The sequence below is a fragment of the Canis lupus genome, chromosome 1 (assembly GCF_003254725.2).
Source record: "Canis lupus dingo isolate Sandy chromosome 1, ASM325472v2, whole genome shotgun sequence".
Taxonomy (NCBI): domain Eukaryota; kingdom Metazoa; phylum Chordata; class Mammalia; order Carnivora; family Canidae; genus Canis; species Canis lupus.
This window is the reverse complement of record NC_064243.1, coordinates 49,590,437-49,605,360: the sequence shown is the minus strand read 5'-3', so window position 1 is coordinate 49,605,360 and position 14,924 is coordinate 49,590,437. Positions and strand designations below refer to the sequence as shown.

Sequence of the window (14,924 nt, the reverse complement as noted above, 5' to 3'; positions counted from 1 at the left end):
TTAGTAGAGCCATGTTTTTCAAAATGAGGGTCACAACCTATTTGTGGGTACTAAAATCAATTTAATGGATCATGGTGAACAATTTTTTAAATATGACAGAACAGAATTATCAGAGTGTATCATATATTACAAGGCCAAACATTATTTGATAAATTTTTACTTCACTTATATAGCATATACATACTATTGTAAAATTTCTTACTGTACATCACAGTCATAGCCAGAGTTCAATATTGCCACCCCAGAAGAGAAATTACAACCTTACTGTCTGCTTAATCTAAAGGCTGAGCACAGAAAAGAATAGCAAGATAAATAAAAAGGTCTCAGCATTGGTTCTTTATTTTATGAACTTAAAATTTTCACAGGGCAGCAGGGGCAGAGGTTTGTACGAGTTGGAATTTTTCTGGGGGGGAGGAGACTGTATTTTTTTTCTGAAAATGAATCGTTCATCACTGCTGTATCCTGTAAAGTCTAATTAATCCAGAAAATATAGTATTCCACAGTTGCCAGGTAACTAGTCACGTGGGTGTGAGCTGATGCTGGGCTAGGCACAGGCAGTCAGGTGGCCGAAAGTACCTTTAGCTTTGACCCTAACCCGGGTAGCAAGGTGTGACATGAAAGAAAGGGAAGCAAGAGCCTGGAGACTTGGAGAAGCCTGGAGACCTTGGGGAAACAGCAGCCTCTCTAGGTTGCTTTACTCTTCTCTAAAATACACAGCTGGGTTCCAAATTCCCTTCCAGCTCCAATTACTATAATTCTATAAGCAATTGCTGAGAGGTTAGACTAAATAAATATTAACAGTCCTACGACCCATAAGACTTACACTGTAAGTACTTAATTCCTTCTTTGAATAACAGCTAGAGAAAAACCTACATTTTTATGTTCCTACGTAAAAAAAGCTTTAGAATTTTTAATGGTACAATAAAAATAATGCATGTATTAAATTTTCTTCCAAAATATTCTCACTGACAGAGTAAAAAGGTTGACAATTTCTATTAATTTCACATCTCTAAACTAGCTATCCTCTAATAAGCCCTATTCAGAGCATTGTACACTTCAGCAGTATCCTCAAATAGCCTGCTCACATGCACAAAAAGCTTTCACTGAAAACATCAAATCTGATCAGCTTTAAAGCTTAGTATCCACTTTTCTCCACAGAAGGCTTATTTCTTCTGAAATTATGCTGAAATGAAATCCACTTATGAAATGCTTTTGAAAGAATGCCTAATATATTCTTAATAGCTTTCTCTGCTACTTTATAAATGTTTGGCATCCAAATGATCCATGAGACTAATACTTCTACTGATGTCTGCAAATTATGACAAATGAATGTTCTCATAGGTTAAAAAAATATATATATCATTTTGCCTAGGCTGTTAGTGAATAAATACCTAAAGGCAAATTGCACTCCATCACATGAGTCTGAGGTCTGTGGGAAATACAAGAATATACCTACCACACCTATTTTTCAAAGGAATAATATTCCTTTTAAATACAGTGGTTTTGCATTTTGCCTCTTAAGGAGGGGGAAACATTTTAATATAACATACATGATGAAGATACAGTCATAGATTCTAAACAGTACCACTACAAATATGAAAGACTATCATAAAGCAAGCCCTTTGTTTTGTCACTGCTGCTGTTACTATTTCTAATCTACAAATTCTGTTACCCAGGATGAATTAAATAATTAAAGCAAACCATCTCAATATAGTCAGCTCAGTTAGTTCATAGATATTAAAAACATTTGAAAAAAGAAAATTTAAGTAGTTAAAATAATTCAAAATTTGGCAACCACATTCTCTTTCTATAAAACGTAGACTCTCATCAATTTCAACTTTAGTAACAATTCAAAGTAAGGACATTTAAAAGTATAAACATACTAGTTAAGAATTTGGGCTCTATAGTTAGCTTTTGATTATAAAATAATAACATGTAACACATTAACTATAAAATATTTTAGGAAACAATTAGTATGTATCCTTTCTATCTTTTCTATGCACATATACACTTTTTAAAATGGGATCATATTGAGCTTAGCTAGGATTAAGAACCCTAACTCACCTCATTCAGAGTTTAAGCAAAAACAGAGAATCTATTTAACTCACATATCAAATCAAGAAAAAAATGGAAGTGAATCTAGCATAAAAGGAAATTGGCCAAAGTGCTCTTCTGGCCTCTCTGCCTTTTCTCTGGGGGCTGATGTTATTGTCTGAGGCCAAACTACTTCTCCATGAGCCTTACTACAGCTTCAGAGAGCTAGCTCCAAGCTCAGAACTCTACATTATATATATTTTAGTTATTAAAAAGAGCATTGCTCTCCTCCAGTGCCAATTCTAAAACCCAGGAAAGAATCCTAATGACTTGGCTTGGGTCGAGTGTCCATCCTTACATAGGCCAGAGCATGTAGGAAGAGGCCATGTCCAATGTGAACCAAGGAGCTAGAGCTGACAGGGAAAGAAAGATGACAATGGAGGAGAGGGAGGACAAAGGAGGAGATATTGGTGAAGACGGACGTAACCGGTGGAGAAATATAGACCACCTGAGCAGCCACCTCAAGTCTTGGGTACCACGTTCTGCAAATACTGTTTTTATCATCTGTTCTCAATGAACACAGTGGTGAGTATGTACACATCAGAACTACTTGAGAATCTTTTAAAAACTGGATACTCAGGTCCCATTTACCTATAAAAACTTTTCTTTATAGGTTTTCTGGCATGAGCATTTGTTCATGTCACTGAATAGTCCTTAAAAACATGGTTTTTAATAGCTGCACAGAATTCTAATGTGGTTCTAATTTATTTTCATTTAATGATTTAAATCCAGAAAAACCACATACCATCATGATATTTTTTTGAACATAATACAAGAGTCAAAAAGCATTTTATGAAAGCACCAACCACTGATCTCTGCCACACCTTTCTCAGAAACTATGCCACAGGATTCTTTCTGGGGGGTGCTGACAGGGGGATGGATTAAGGGGTGGGTGGAGATAGTTGTGACCTTCTGAGACTTAACACTAGTAAAAATCTAGCACTGAGACTTAACCACTAGTAAAAATCTAGCACTTGTAAAAATCTAGACATTAAGAAATATCTTTAAGGAACAAAGATACAATATGCTTCAAAGTATAGCCAGAAGAGCAAGGTCTGTTACAATCTGATTAAAGTAAGACTGAAGATTATAAACAAACACTATCACCCAACTAATGGAGGGAAGTTAATGACAAGATGGGAAAAAAAGCAGCCTCTCAAATCTAAGGAAATGAAAGCCTAAGAAGTAAGACTTTGTCACATGCCTCTCACACTAGAAGAGGGTGCATCTGATGGGGATGCAAGCCAACCTTCCTTAGCAACATTAGTCGCTAAGATCATTCAGCGAATTTTCCTTGCTGATGTCATGTTCACCAATCAATTTCTCAATTATACTGTAGCTTTCTATAGTCAAGAGAATAATACACTAGCCCACCAGATGTAGACAAAGCTGAGACAGAGACGAGGCACAGCACCTAGACCTTGCTTATCTTATCCTGCCAAGGGAATGCCAGCTCAAAAAGACCCACAGCAGTCATTGCCCAAACTGCTTTTCTGACATTTCTTCTATTTTCTCTTTAAAGAAACTATTTCGGGGATCCCCGGGTGGCGCAGCGGTTTGGCGCCTGCCTTTGGCCCAGGGATCCTGGAGACCCGGGATCGAGTCCCACGATGCATGGAGCCTGCTTCTCCCTCTGCCTATGTCTCTGCCTCTCTTTCTCTCTCTCTCTTTCTGTGACTGTCATAAATAAATAAAAATTAAAAAAAAAATTAAAGAAATTATTTCCAATGGCCTACTGACTGGCAACATGCAGGTGTCTTTAAAAAGCATACATACCACCCGGTCAAATAAGAAAGCTGAGACAACAGAATGCTATGAGCTAAAAGACAATCATTGAGGAATGAGGAATTATTAAGTAACAGGAAGTTATTAAAGCAAATGTATCCAGTAAGCAATCAAGACCTTATATCCCCAAGTTTCAGGTAGAGCTCAGAACAAGATTTACAAGATACCAAGAGAAGACCTGTGAAGGAAGCAGAAGCAACTTCTAATAATATAACGATTAAAGGGAACCACAAAGTCCTTCTTGAGAAGACAAGCTGTCCCCATTTCAGAACATGAAAGAGCAAGCTTCTGCCATCACTGAAGCCCTTTGTTACCGCTGGCTGCATGGTCACTGCTTCTGTGCCCCCACGCCGCCCCCGCTAATGGGATCTAATGTTGTCATGGTCTCAGGCCACACCCAGCACTGATGCTGCCCAGGCAGTCTGCAGCTGCACCATAAGGTGGATTTCGCTAGGTAGAATAGGTGACATCCAATGACAAGACTGAAATATGTTGGCTCAAAGGAGACATTCAAGTTGAGAGAGAGATCAAATCGCCCAGGAATGACAGGATATTCAAGTACTTTTACTAGTGAAGCCCATTTTTTTTTTTCAAATGAACTTAAAAGAACCATCTTCTTAAATAATTAGTAAATCAAAGTACCTTGATTTTTTAAAAAAAAAGGTATTTTTAAGCTAAAGTAACATGTATTTTTCAAAGTCAGTAAGTGAGAACAATGAGGCTATTTTAATATAAACATTTTAAATGAAAAGTTACAGATAAGAGCAGTCTTTTATCAGCCTTAACATCCAAGTTCTGTTGTTTTTTTTTTTAAGTACAGATTCAAGAAATCACAGAAGTAAATTGTTCCAAATTATTTTTAATAGCTCTCCTTGTAATCTCAGGATCCTCCTACAAATGACCCAGAAGCTTGAAAAAGAAATTATAAGAAATGTTTACTTCTAAGTTATATCACTAATAACTGCTACCCTTACAATTCTTTATCATAAATAAGGACAAGAAGTAGCCACGACGGACAATCAGAAGTAAAACTACAATAGAGTACTACCACCTCTCAACCTGTTTTGTGTTCCTCGGTGATTGCCTAACTCTCACGTCAGCATGCACCAAACAGATGTGCTGGGCTGGCACCTGCCACAGTGATGCACTGGCCAACATGTGTAGGCCTGCATCCTACAAAAGACCTGTGCCTTAGAGCAGCCTTCCTAATCAATGACACGTTAATATACAGTACGTGAACAAAGACGGCAGAAGGAGTTTTATTCGGTCTGTCCCAAAACCAGTTAATCTGGTAGCATAAATCACACTTTTGGTCTCCGGTGTTAAAATGCGGCATCTATCATTTTGAACGTGCATACTGAGCTTCTTTAAAATAGTTACAAACACAAATAAGAGAAATTCAAATAAACAGTCGCAGAACCCCTAGAGCAGCATCTTTTACTGATGATCCACAGGAAGTTTGTCAGAGGTCGGCTCTGTGTATGGAAGAGGTGGTGGTGATAATGAGAGTGAGTATAAAAGACAAAATCACAGCTTGGCCAAGTAATCTGTTTTACAGATTTGCTATTGTAAAATTAACTATAATGTTGCTAAGAAAGATATTTCTAAGATCTTCTTGTTCTGTACACTGCTGTTCACTTAAAGTTGGATGAAGCCCATTTATCCTGACCTATTTTTATTATAACAAAGAAAGGCAACCTGACTTGGAAAAAAAAAAAAAAAAAAAACACCAAGGTTTCTTTTTATCCTTGGGGAAAGTGATTGTTCAGCACATTTCCACTCCACTCCACCCTTCTTACTTTCACCTAAGAAGGTTCATGTCTACTTATTTCCAAAGTACCGTTACACTGATTTATAACCTCTGATCTGTCCGTTTGGGTAATAAAATCACGCCTCTTCTTCAAGGTGTTTACGGGTGTGCAGCCGGACTTGTGTTCAACTAGCTGTAAAAGCTTAGACAAAACACAGCAGAACCTTTGTGCCTCAGTTTACTCATTCGTAAAACAGAGATAACAGGACCTATCTCACGGGGTGGCTGTAAAAATTAAGGAAGCAAAGCAAATGGCACATTTTAAGCAGTCAATAAGTGTCCTTCTTATTCTTCTTAAAAACTTAAGTCAAAACGCTCAAAGATAATCTACTAAGGGATGTTGTATACAATAAGGTATTCTGGCAACACGTCTAAAAACGTTAGACGGATTTCGCAAGGAACAAAACGTGTTCTCTTTACACCCTGCAATATGATTTAGAGAAGCTGTTCCTTAAAAGTCCACAGAAGTATCTCAGAATTCTAGGAAAACGAAGAACGAAGTTTTTTCCGCAGCTTATAAAAATAAAATCTGTTTGAACTGACTGGGTCGACAAGCAAGAATACGGTTTCTGTGTTCGGGGCTAACCAAATTTAAACTTTTTTTTTTTTTTTTTTTTTTTTTTTTTTTTTAAGCAGGAAAAACAAAGAGGACGCTTTTTTGCCGTATTCCTGGAAGTACAGAGCAAGACAGGAAGATTCAAGAGGAACTCTGCAAGTATTTCCATTATAAGGGACAGGGGGCAGCAGTTTGCAAGTTTAACTCTGGGATGCGAAGGACGGGCTAAGAGGACAGTGGAACAGAACAAACGTAAGCACATGAGAAGAGGTAAATCCTTGGGTATGGGGAGTCTGACTTCCCAATCAGGAAGAAAGAAAGAAAGAAAGAAGGAAAAAAAAAAAAACCGACATAAAATTCATGAGCAAGAGTGTCTCAGGAACGGAATGCAACAAATGCTCTGGGGACCGAAGTTCCATCTTAGGAGCTTCAGGCGGTTGCAAAGTTTCAGAGCAAGCAGCCCTGCACTTTGTGTGCGGGCACGTGCGGGCGACGCTGTGCAGCTCGCACGCCGCCAGCCGAGGCGGTAAGGGGCCCGCGGGGAGAAGCCGGCCCGGCCGCCCGCACAGACCCAGCGCAGTTCCCACCGGAGAGACGGCAGGCGAGGCGAGGCGAGGCGAGGCGAGGCGAAGCGGAGGGCCGGGGGGCGGGGGTTGCAGAAGGAGGGCAGCGGGCCGCAGGGCCACGGGCTGCGCGCGTCGGCTCCGCAGGCGTCCGCTCGGGTGCTCGCACGCGGGGCGGCGCGGAGGGCGCGCTTCCCTCCGGCCACGCTGCACGCGGTTTCGGCGCGGCCCCCGCCCGCAGGTCGCGGAGGAGGTCGCGGAGGAGGTCGCGGGCCGGCCGCGGTGCCCCGGGCCCCGGAGCTGCACCCCGCCCCGCCCCGCCCCTGCGCTCCCCTCCGTGGCCCGGCCCGGCACCGGGACGCAGCCCTCGCCACCTGGCGGGAAGCGCGGGCCCCCACGCCCCCTCGGCCTCCCGACCCAGTTCCGGCCGGCGCGCCACCCGCTCCTCGCGCCGGGCCGCCGCCGCAGCCCCACTCACCTCGCCGCCCGGCAGCGCTCGGGCTCGGGCTCGGGCTCGGGCTCGGGCTCGGGCTCGGGTCCCGGCGGCGGCGGCGGCGGCTCCTCCATGGCGGCGGCGGCGGGCGTGACGGCGAAGGCGGGCGGGGGGACCAGCTCGGCGGCGGCGGCGGCTTCTCTCATCCGTGCACGGGGCCTCGCATGGCCGCGGCGGGCGGCAAGCTGCAGCCTGGCGCGGGGCACCGGAGCCCCGGAGTGCGGGAGTGACTCGGCTCCGCCTCCGCCTCTAGCCCGCCGCAGGAGCCGCTCGCGCCGCGGCCATCTTGGAAACGGCGACCGGCCAGCGCCGGGCTACGGCGGGCGGCGAGGGACAAGCCTCGGAGGGCGGCGGCGGGCGCGGCGGCGGCGGCGGCGGCGGCGGCGGGCGGGGAGCCCGCGAAGGGAGGAGCGCGGGGAAGGGCCCCGGGGGCCGGCGGCGTGGGCGAGCGAGGGGGCGGCCCGGGACGCACGTCGGGGCCCCTCGCCCCGGGGTCGCGCCCCGCCGCGCTCGGCTGGTTTCGCTGGGGGCGGGGGGCGGGGGAAGCTGTGCGCGCGGTGCTCCCGGCGGCGGGCGGCGGCTGCAGCAGGCTCCGCAGTAGGCGCTCGCTCCCCGCTCCCCGCTCCCCGCGCGGGCCTGCCGGGGGCCCTGGGCACCCACCCGCGACCCTCGGGTCTCGGGAGACACAGGACCCCGAGGCTACCCTCCTCCTCCAGCGGGCGGGAGCGAACGCGGATCTAACCTGACTCGGTTCCACTCGGTGCTTTTGCATTTGCAGGAGCCCGGGCGGCAGTGCCGGCTGCCCCCGTACGGGAGGCAGGAGTTCTAGAGAGCGTGTCGGACCTCGAGCAACCCTGTTGCAACTCCAGGGCATCCTGGGCCCTTACAGGGGACGCCGGGCTTCACGGCTGCAAGTTGCCCGTCTTTACAGAATTGCCCACCGAGTGCAGAGTTAATTCAAAAGTAGCATCGTTTAAAGTTAAGCATATCTCCGTTCATTCACATGTGCTGGTTTTTAAAAACTTAATTCGGTGGAGCTTGAGTCTGTAAAAATGCACGTTTTGAGTAAATGTTGGGAAGAAAACCGGTCCAGGCAGAAAACGCTATAAACAGGGCTATATTTAGAGGCCAGTTGTGAAATTAGCTATATTGCCCTCAGAGTACCTTGCAGAAACTTCTGCTTCCATCTATTTTATCAGGGTCGTCTGTATTGACATTCATTTTATTTATTCAACAGCATTCCTTCAACAGATACTTAGCAAATGCATATATGTGCCAGGATACTGTACTAGGTGCTGAGGCTATAGCAGTGAGCAGAACAGACTAAATCTTTTCCTGGCAGAGCCAACATCCTAGGTAAGAAGAACAGAGAGAGAAGAAAAACAAGTAAGTGAACATATAGCGTATCAGCCAGTGATAACTGCCTTGCAGATCTCAGCTGGGAAAGGAGTTGGAGGGGGAAATCATGTTTTACCAAGGTTGATCAAGGTGATTAAATGATTTGGTTATACAACCAATCTTATTTACTGAATTTCAGATTTTCTTTCAAAATAATTGTATGACCAAGTCAGTTAACTTTATCCTCATTAATTCATATCTAAGCATTTTAATATTGTGGATAAGTCATAGTTCACAAATAATTCCTGAGGACCATCTAAGCCTGGGGCCTATCTTCAGGCCCTCCAAACTTGGACATCTATATTTGATACATAGACCAACATTTGAGAGATGTGTGGTTTGCTGTTTTAATTTCCCCTTGAGGATGCTATTTGAGCATGAGCTAAACGAATTTACACTTGATTGGTCACAGAAGGCATCATGTGTAGAAACCTTAGTAAATAGACTTGTACTGAATATTCAATTTAAGTGCAGTGAAGTTTTCCTTCACTTAAGGGAATTTGGTGATAGGCATCCACATTTTTTTATTACTGTGTTCTCCTCCCTATTCTGTGCCACTTCATGTCAGCGATTCACTATTCCAGATTCCCAGGTACGAGTTGATTTCCTTCCTACTCACACCCACCTCAAACCTGCACCTGCCCATGTCCTCTGACTTGGTGGTGAACTACAGCACCCCTGCTCCATCAGAGTTCTGAATGGCCACGCCCTCAGCCCCCTGACTAGTGGGTCCCCAATCCTGGCAAACTCTACCTCCCCTGTGGAATCCACACACTTGTCTCCATCCACTAGCTCAGACCACCATCCTGTCTCACCTAGATCCCTGTGAGTCTCCAGGCCTCCCCGCCCCTGCTCCTGCACGCACCTCCCAATCCAGTCTGTCCTCACCGTGCAGTCACACTAATCTTTCCAGATCTCAATGCAAACATGTCACCCTCTTACCTAATTCACCGCTGTCAGAATGAAGTCCATAAAGAACCTTTCTGGGTTCTTCAAAATTCCATCGTCTGTACTGTGACTAGGATTGTACCCAAGCAATTCCTATGTTGTCATACCACCCTTTCCACCTGGCCCGTTCTCTTCCAGGGCAGGAGTGAGAGCTGCACACTCTGGCAGGCTTAGAATTGGCATCCATTCAAATGATAATTAAAAAATATTTGTTCAAGAGGGATCTATATCACTTACTAATTCACTGTTGTGTGAAGAAAGCTGAACAAAGTATTTCCCAGCTTTCTGTAATTCTGGTTCTCTTAATTCTCCTTTATAATTTTCTGGGCCAGAACCCTTCTTGGAAGGCATATTACAAGTATTAAATGTTATGTAATGAGATGCATCCCTCACCTGTAAACAGCACTATGCCATATTATTCTTCCATGTTGGTATTCCAAGCCAGTGTGACAACTGATTTTAGTGGAGCCACCATATACACAGGTACACCCAAGACACAAAAATACTCCACAAATATAAATCAGGGACTGACTTTTTGTTATTTTAATTTCCACCTAAGGGTACTCTCTATTTTAGCAGGAACCAAACAAATTAACATGTAAGGCATCATGTAAGGCATCTTGTATAGAAACCTAACGCAACTGGTGCTAAATATTCAATATAAGTGCAGGGATGGCTTACCTCAACCCAGGCCCCCACAACACCCACCCCTTCCAGCCCTCAGATTCCTTTTCTGCCTTCTCCGCTAGAGTGTGTGCTCCTTCACCATAGGATCCTTCTTCTCTTATCCACCTTTCTGTCTCCTAACCACTAAGTGGACAGTGCTGGAAGGAGGTTTCGTCTGGCTGTATCTGGTGCCCAGCACAGTGTTCAACACATACCAAACTAGCAAATACTGTTGCATTCAGGATGCAGGTGTTTTTATTTTGAACGTTAATAAACTACTATTACAATTAGATTTTGTCTCTAAAGTTATCACTGTTGTCACATGACAGATCTCCTTGCCTTTAATCACATTCTCAAAAACAATGACAACACCAGCTACAGAGGAATGCCTCTCACTTTCTGTCCTCAAGACTGACTTCACACGGCCCTTATTAAATTTTCTTACTTTAAAATGAGTTACGGGGCACCTGGGTGGCTCAGTGGTTGAGTGTCTGCCTTTGGCTCAGGTCGTGATCCCCAAGGGAAGCCTACTTCTCCCTCTGCCTATATCTCTGCCTCTCTCTCTGTTGTCTTTTATGAATAAATAAATAAAATAATTAAATAAATAAATAAAAATAAAATGAGTAACAAAAACGAGTTGAAAGATTTTTTTGTGGGTTTTGTTTTTGTTGTATTCATGAGAGAGGGAGGCAGAGACAAAGGCAAAGGGAGAAGCAGGCTCCATGCAGGGAGCCCGAAATGGGACTCCATCCCGGGTCTCCAGGATCAGGCCCTGGGCTGAAGGCGGCGCTAAACTGCTGAGCCACCCAGGCTGCCCATGAGTTGAAAGTTTTAATAAGGATCCAGTTTAGGTTGAACTACACAACACTCTTAACTTTGCTTACCACAAGTTTCAGGCCAATTTGATACATATTACTACCATTATGAAGACTCAAACTAATATATATATATTTTTTCAGTATAAGTACAGTGATGGTCTGCTCCAACTGCCATGTTTATTTATTTACTTAGTTATTTATTATTTATTTATTTAGAGGTTTTTCTATATATGATATATATTTAATATATAACATGTACTAAATATATATATTTAGAGTTTTTGGTTTTGTTTTTTATAACAGAAATGACAAAGACATTCAATGTAAAGGAGATCACTATGGTACCTCAGTATCTGAAAAACCACCCTTTTAATACCTTAGCATCTTATCAGGGCTAGTATATTAGCAGAAAGTCAATATCACAGGTTTTGTTGCAAGCTGTTTCAAAAAGCTGTTGCAAGCTGAATTTTAATGCCAAGCCATGCTATAAATAGAGCCATGTCTCTGTTATAAAAAACAAAAAACAGATTTTGAGGCTGTACCCTTTCTTAATTATTCCGAGCATGGGGCTACACTTAGCTAAGTTCCTCTGTTCCCTGTGGTATTCATGAGCTTTCTACCTAGATTCCTGTGCAAAGCTCGGACAGACATCCCCAGCCAGTCCCTCTCCTGCCATTGGCTCCTTGGCAGCTCCGCCCAGCTCTGCAGAGGCAGAAAGACAGGAGCTCGGACAACCCCAATATGCTCATGACCAGAGAGGGTCGACTCATTTTCACTCCAGCACATACCAAGAAAGTCCAGCTCAAGATACAGCAGTAAAAACTTAACTCCTGTGGAAGAAAACCTAAAGTGAGCATTACACACAAAGATATTTTTTCCATAATAATAATAAAATGACATCTATTTCTACCCACTAGTAAAACACAAAAAATTTTGGATACAAAAGATAATTAGTTACTATACTTTTTAAATGGTCCTTGTAACATTGAAGCTTTGCGCTTTTCTGGTAGATAGTGAGAAGTCAGGTAAAATCACCCCTGATGAGCGATTAGTCTGTTTTTGTGATTTCTCCATCAGGACACAAATCATCCCTTATTTCAGATATTCTCCCCTACACAAACAAAAGGTCTAAAATGAGTCCCCAAGGGCTCTGAATCACTAAAGGATAAAAAGTCACTCTCTTTTTCAATGGTTACAAGACTCATGGGGGGAAGGCATTGTCCTCCAACATGTGAAAAGTTAGACCAGAGAAGAGGATGGGTGCTCCAGAGATCCACAGCATGAAGAGAATGCATTTCCTTCTGGAAGTGTAGACAGCAAAAGTCAGGAGAGCCCACACTTCATCACTGCTCTGACTTTTCCATTCGCTTCTCCAGGGTCCTGTAAGCCGTTAAATCCTTGACAGAGCCCTTCTTGCTAGCCAAAAATGTCTCTCATTGCCCCACTAACACAGCTATAGAACTTGCCTGATCCTCTCCCTTTCGTTCCTCTTTCAGATGTCCAGGTGCAAGCTTTAAGAACTATGAAACCACAAGCTACAGTTCCTAAATGATTCTCTGATCCCTCCAATCCATAAGCATGTACTTCACACATGACATGGAACCAGGCACACAGAAAGGATGACTGGACTAGCAAAGAGCTCCACCAGAGGCTTCTGTTCTTCACTCTCTCCTGCCAAAGCCACTCATTCCAAATGCAGTTCAAGGTTCTCCCAAACCACTCAAAAGACTTTTCTGAGCCCCACCACCAGTCTGTCCTAACATGACAATTGGGTGCTGCCTGCAATGTCCCTGTAACATCTTGAGTGAACCCCTATTTTAGCACTGTCTGCCTCCCTAACTGTGTCCATATATTTGGTTGATTACATGTATCTTTCCTCACCTATGACCTTCTAGAGAGAGCAGGCATTATTTCTTACTATCACTGTCTCTTCAGTGCCTAGAATAACATACTGCATATAGTACATGTTCAGTAAAATGTCTATTCAAAAAAAAGGAGCAGGAAAGAGAATGAATATACGGACAGATGGACAGATGGATAGATGGATGGATCTATTTGGGGAAATAAGCCTAAGATAAAAATTACTGAGGTACACAATGACCCTAAGAAGCATCATAAGGCAGATTTTTAAAAAATGTAATAGATGTTCTAAAGGGTCAGAGACAAAGTGGACACAAGTAAGGAAGAAAAGTTATATAAAAAAATAGACATTCAGTATGGGGGTAAAAGCAATGTTAATTCATATTATGTGAAGATTTAAGTCACAAAAAATTAGAACAGAAATAACCTGGATTCTTATACTGACGATGAAGAATTTTAATGACCCCTTTGGTTGTCTGGCACTTCCTTTATTCCAGTTGAAGAAAAAGAACAGTAGTCATTGATAAATACTAAAATAGAATTTAAGACACTAATTTTTTTTTAATTTTTATTTATTTATGATAGTCACACAGAGAGAGAGAGAGAGAGGCAGAGACATAGGCAGAGGGAGAAGCAGGCTCCATGCACCAGGAGCCCGACGTGGGATTCGATCCTGGGTCTCCAGGATCGCACCCTGGGCCAAAGGCAGGCCCTAAACTGCTGCGCCACCCAGGGATCCCCTAAGACACTAATTTTTATTGAAATATGATTCTGATGTACATCGAAAATATTTAGAGCCAATGGACTTATAAACAAGGCCAGAAAGAAGTTTCAAAAAGTCAAAGGCCTATCCTTCTGAAGTTAACATTTTCAGAGTAGTTTTGCAATAACATGAACTCTTTGAATTAAAAACATTCTTCAGGGGCACCTGGATGGGTGGCTCAGTCAGTTAAGTATCCAACTCTTGATTTCAGCTCAGGTCATGCTCTCACAGTCATGGGATCAAGCCTCCATGCTGGGTGTACAGCTTCCTTAAGAGTCTCTCTCTCCCTCTCCCTCTGCTCCACCCCTTTGTCCCTTTCTCAAAAAAAAAAAAAAAAAAAAAAAAAAAAAAAAAAAAAAAATTCAAAGCCATTTAATATAACCAACTTCTCAGAGCAAGATTTTTCTCTTCACTAATCACAGAAGTATCCAAGTCTTGAATTTCCTGGTTTCATAAGACAGTCATTTCTTGACAACTCTTAATCTTTGGAAATCAATGTTTGTAATAATTCCAAACTTGCCTTCTTAACATGTCTTCCCAATGTTCCCAGATAACACAAAATAAATGTTCAACATTTGAGAAGAGCTATTTTGTGGTTCTCCCCAAAAATGGCAACCAAAAAAAAAAAAATCCCTAAAAACTTTTTTCCAAATTAATCATCCTCTCCCTTCCACCTCAGACTTGGGTAGTATAGGCTAGAAATGATTCCACACTAGAAGATTTTTCTTACAATGGTTTACTTGACAATTCAGGTTTGATTAGCATAGTTTTGGTTAAACTAATCATAGAATTTGAACTCATGACTTCAGAACATTTTTACTTCACGTACATTACAAAGAATAATCAAAGGATGTTTAAGAAAAGAATGCATAATGGTTAATTCTCCTATTTAAACAAAGGACATTTGTCCATAATGTGTTCACAGCAACCAGGATCATTCACCAGTATAAAAGGAAGGTAAACCAAAAGGAAGATTTTTGTTATTTAGACCACCACTTTTCAAAATTTAAAGTATATATCCATCACTAGGAGAGTTTGTTAAACTGCTGGTTCCCAAATCAGTAGGTTTAGAGTGGAACCAGAGGGTCTGCATTTTTAACAAGCTGCCAAGTGCTATGGATGCTGCCCAAAGATGGACCATACTTCGAATTGCAAGGATATAGAATTCTG

General features: G+C 42.9%; 1 protein-coding gene and 1 long non-coding RNA gene across 11 annotated transcripts in view; one reads left to right on the top strand and one right to left on the bottom strand.

Annotated features, from left to right (window-relative positions):
* MAP3K4 (mitogen-activated protein kinase kinase kinase 4) overlaps positions 1 to 7,622 on the bottom strand; it is a 110,850-nt gene extending 103,228 nt beyond the window's left edge. For 4 of the 9 annotated variants that reach the window (XM_035704606.2, XM_049114187.1, XM_049114175.1 and 1 more), the window contains exon 1: positions 7,287 to 7,618. In XM_035704606.2, coding sequence (XP_035560499.2) covers positions 7,287 to 7,447 — 161 coding nt within the window. In that variant the 5' untranslated portion in view covers positions 7,448 to 7,618. Of the gene's footprint in view, positions 1 to 7,286 lie in introns of all 9 variants that reach the window. The other 5 variants (XM_049114172.1, XM_049114179.1, XM_049114173.1 and 2 more) reach the window with 3 other exon arrangements.
* A 355-nt stretch (positions 7,623 to 7,977) lies between these two features.
* On the top strand, positions 7,978 to 13,994 carry LOC112644402 (uncharacterized). 2 transcript variants are annotated; one of them, XR_003126348.3, is made up of 4 exons: positions 7,978 to 8,279; positions 8,539 to 8,687; positions 11,756 to 11,980; positions 12,628 to 13,994. It is a non-coding gene; the product is annotated as an uncharacterized LOC112644402 (long non-coding RNA). The 2 variants fall into 2 exon arrangements; XR_003126347.3 differs by having other exon boundaries at positions 7,978 to 8,687.
* Positions 13,995 to 14,924: the final 930 nt, after the last annotated feature.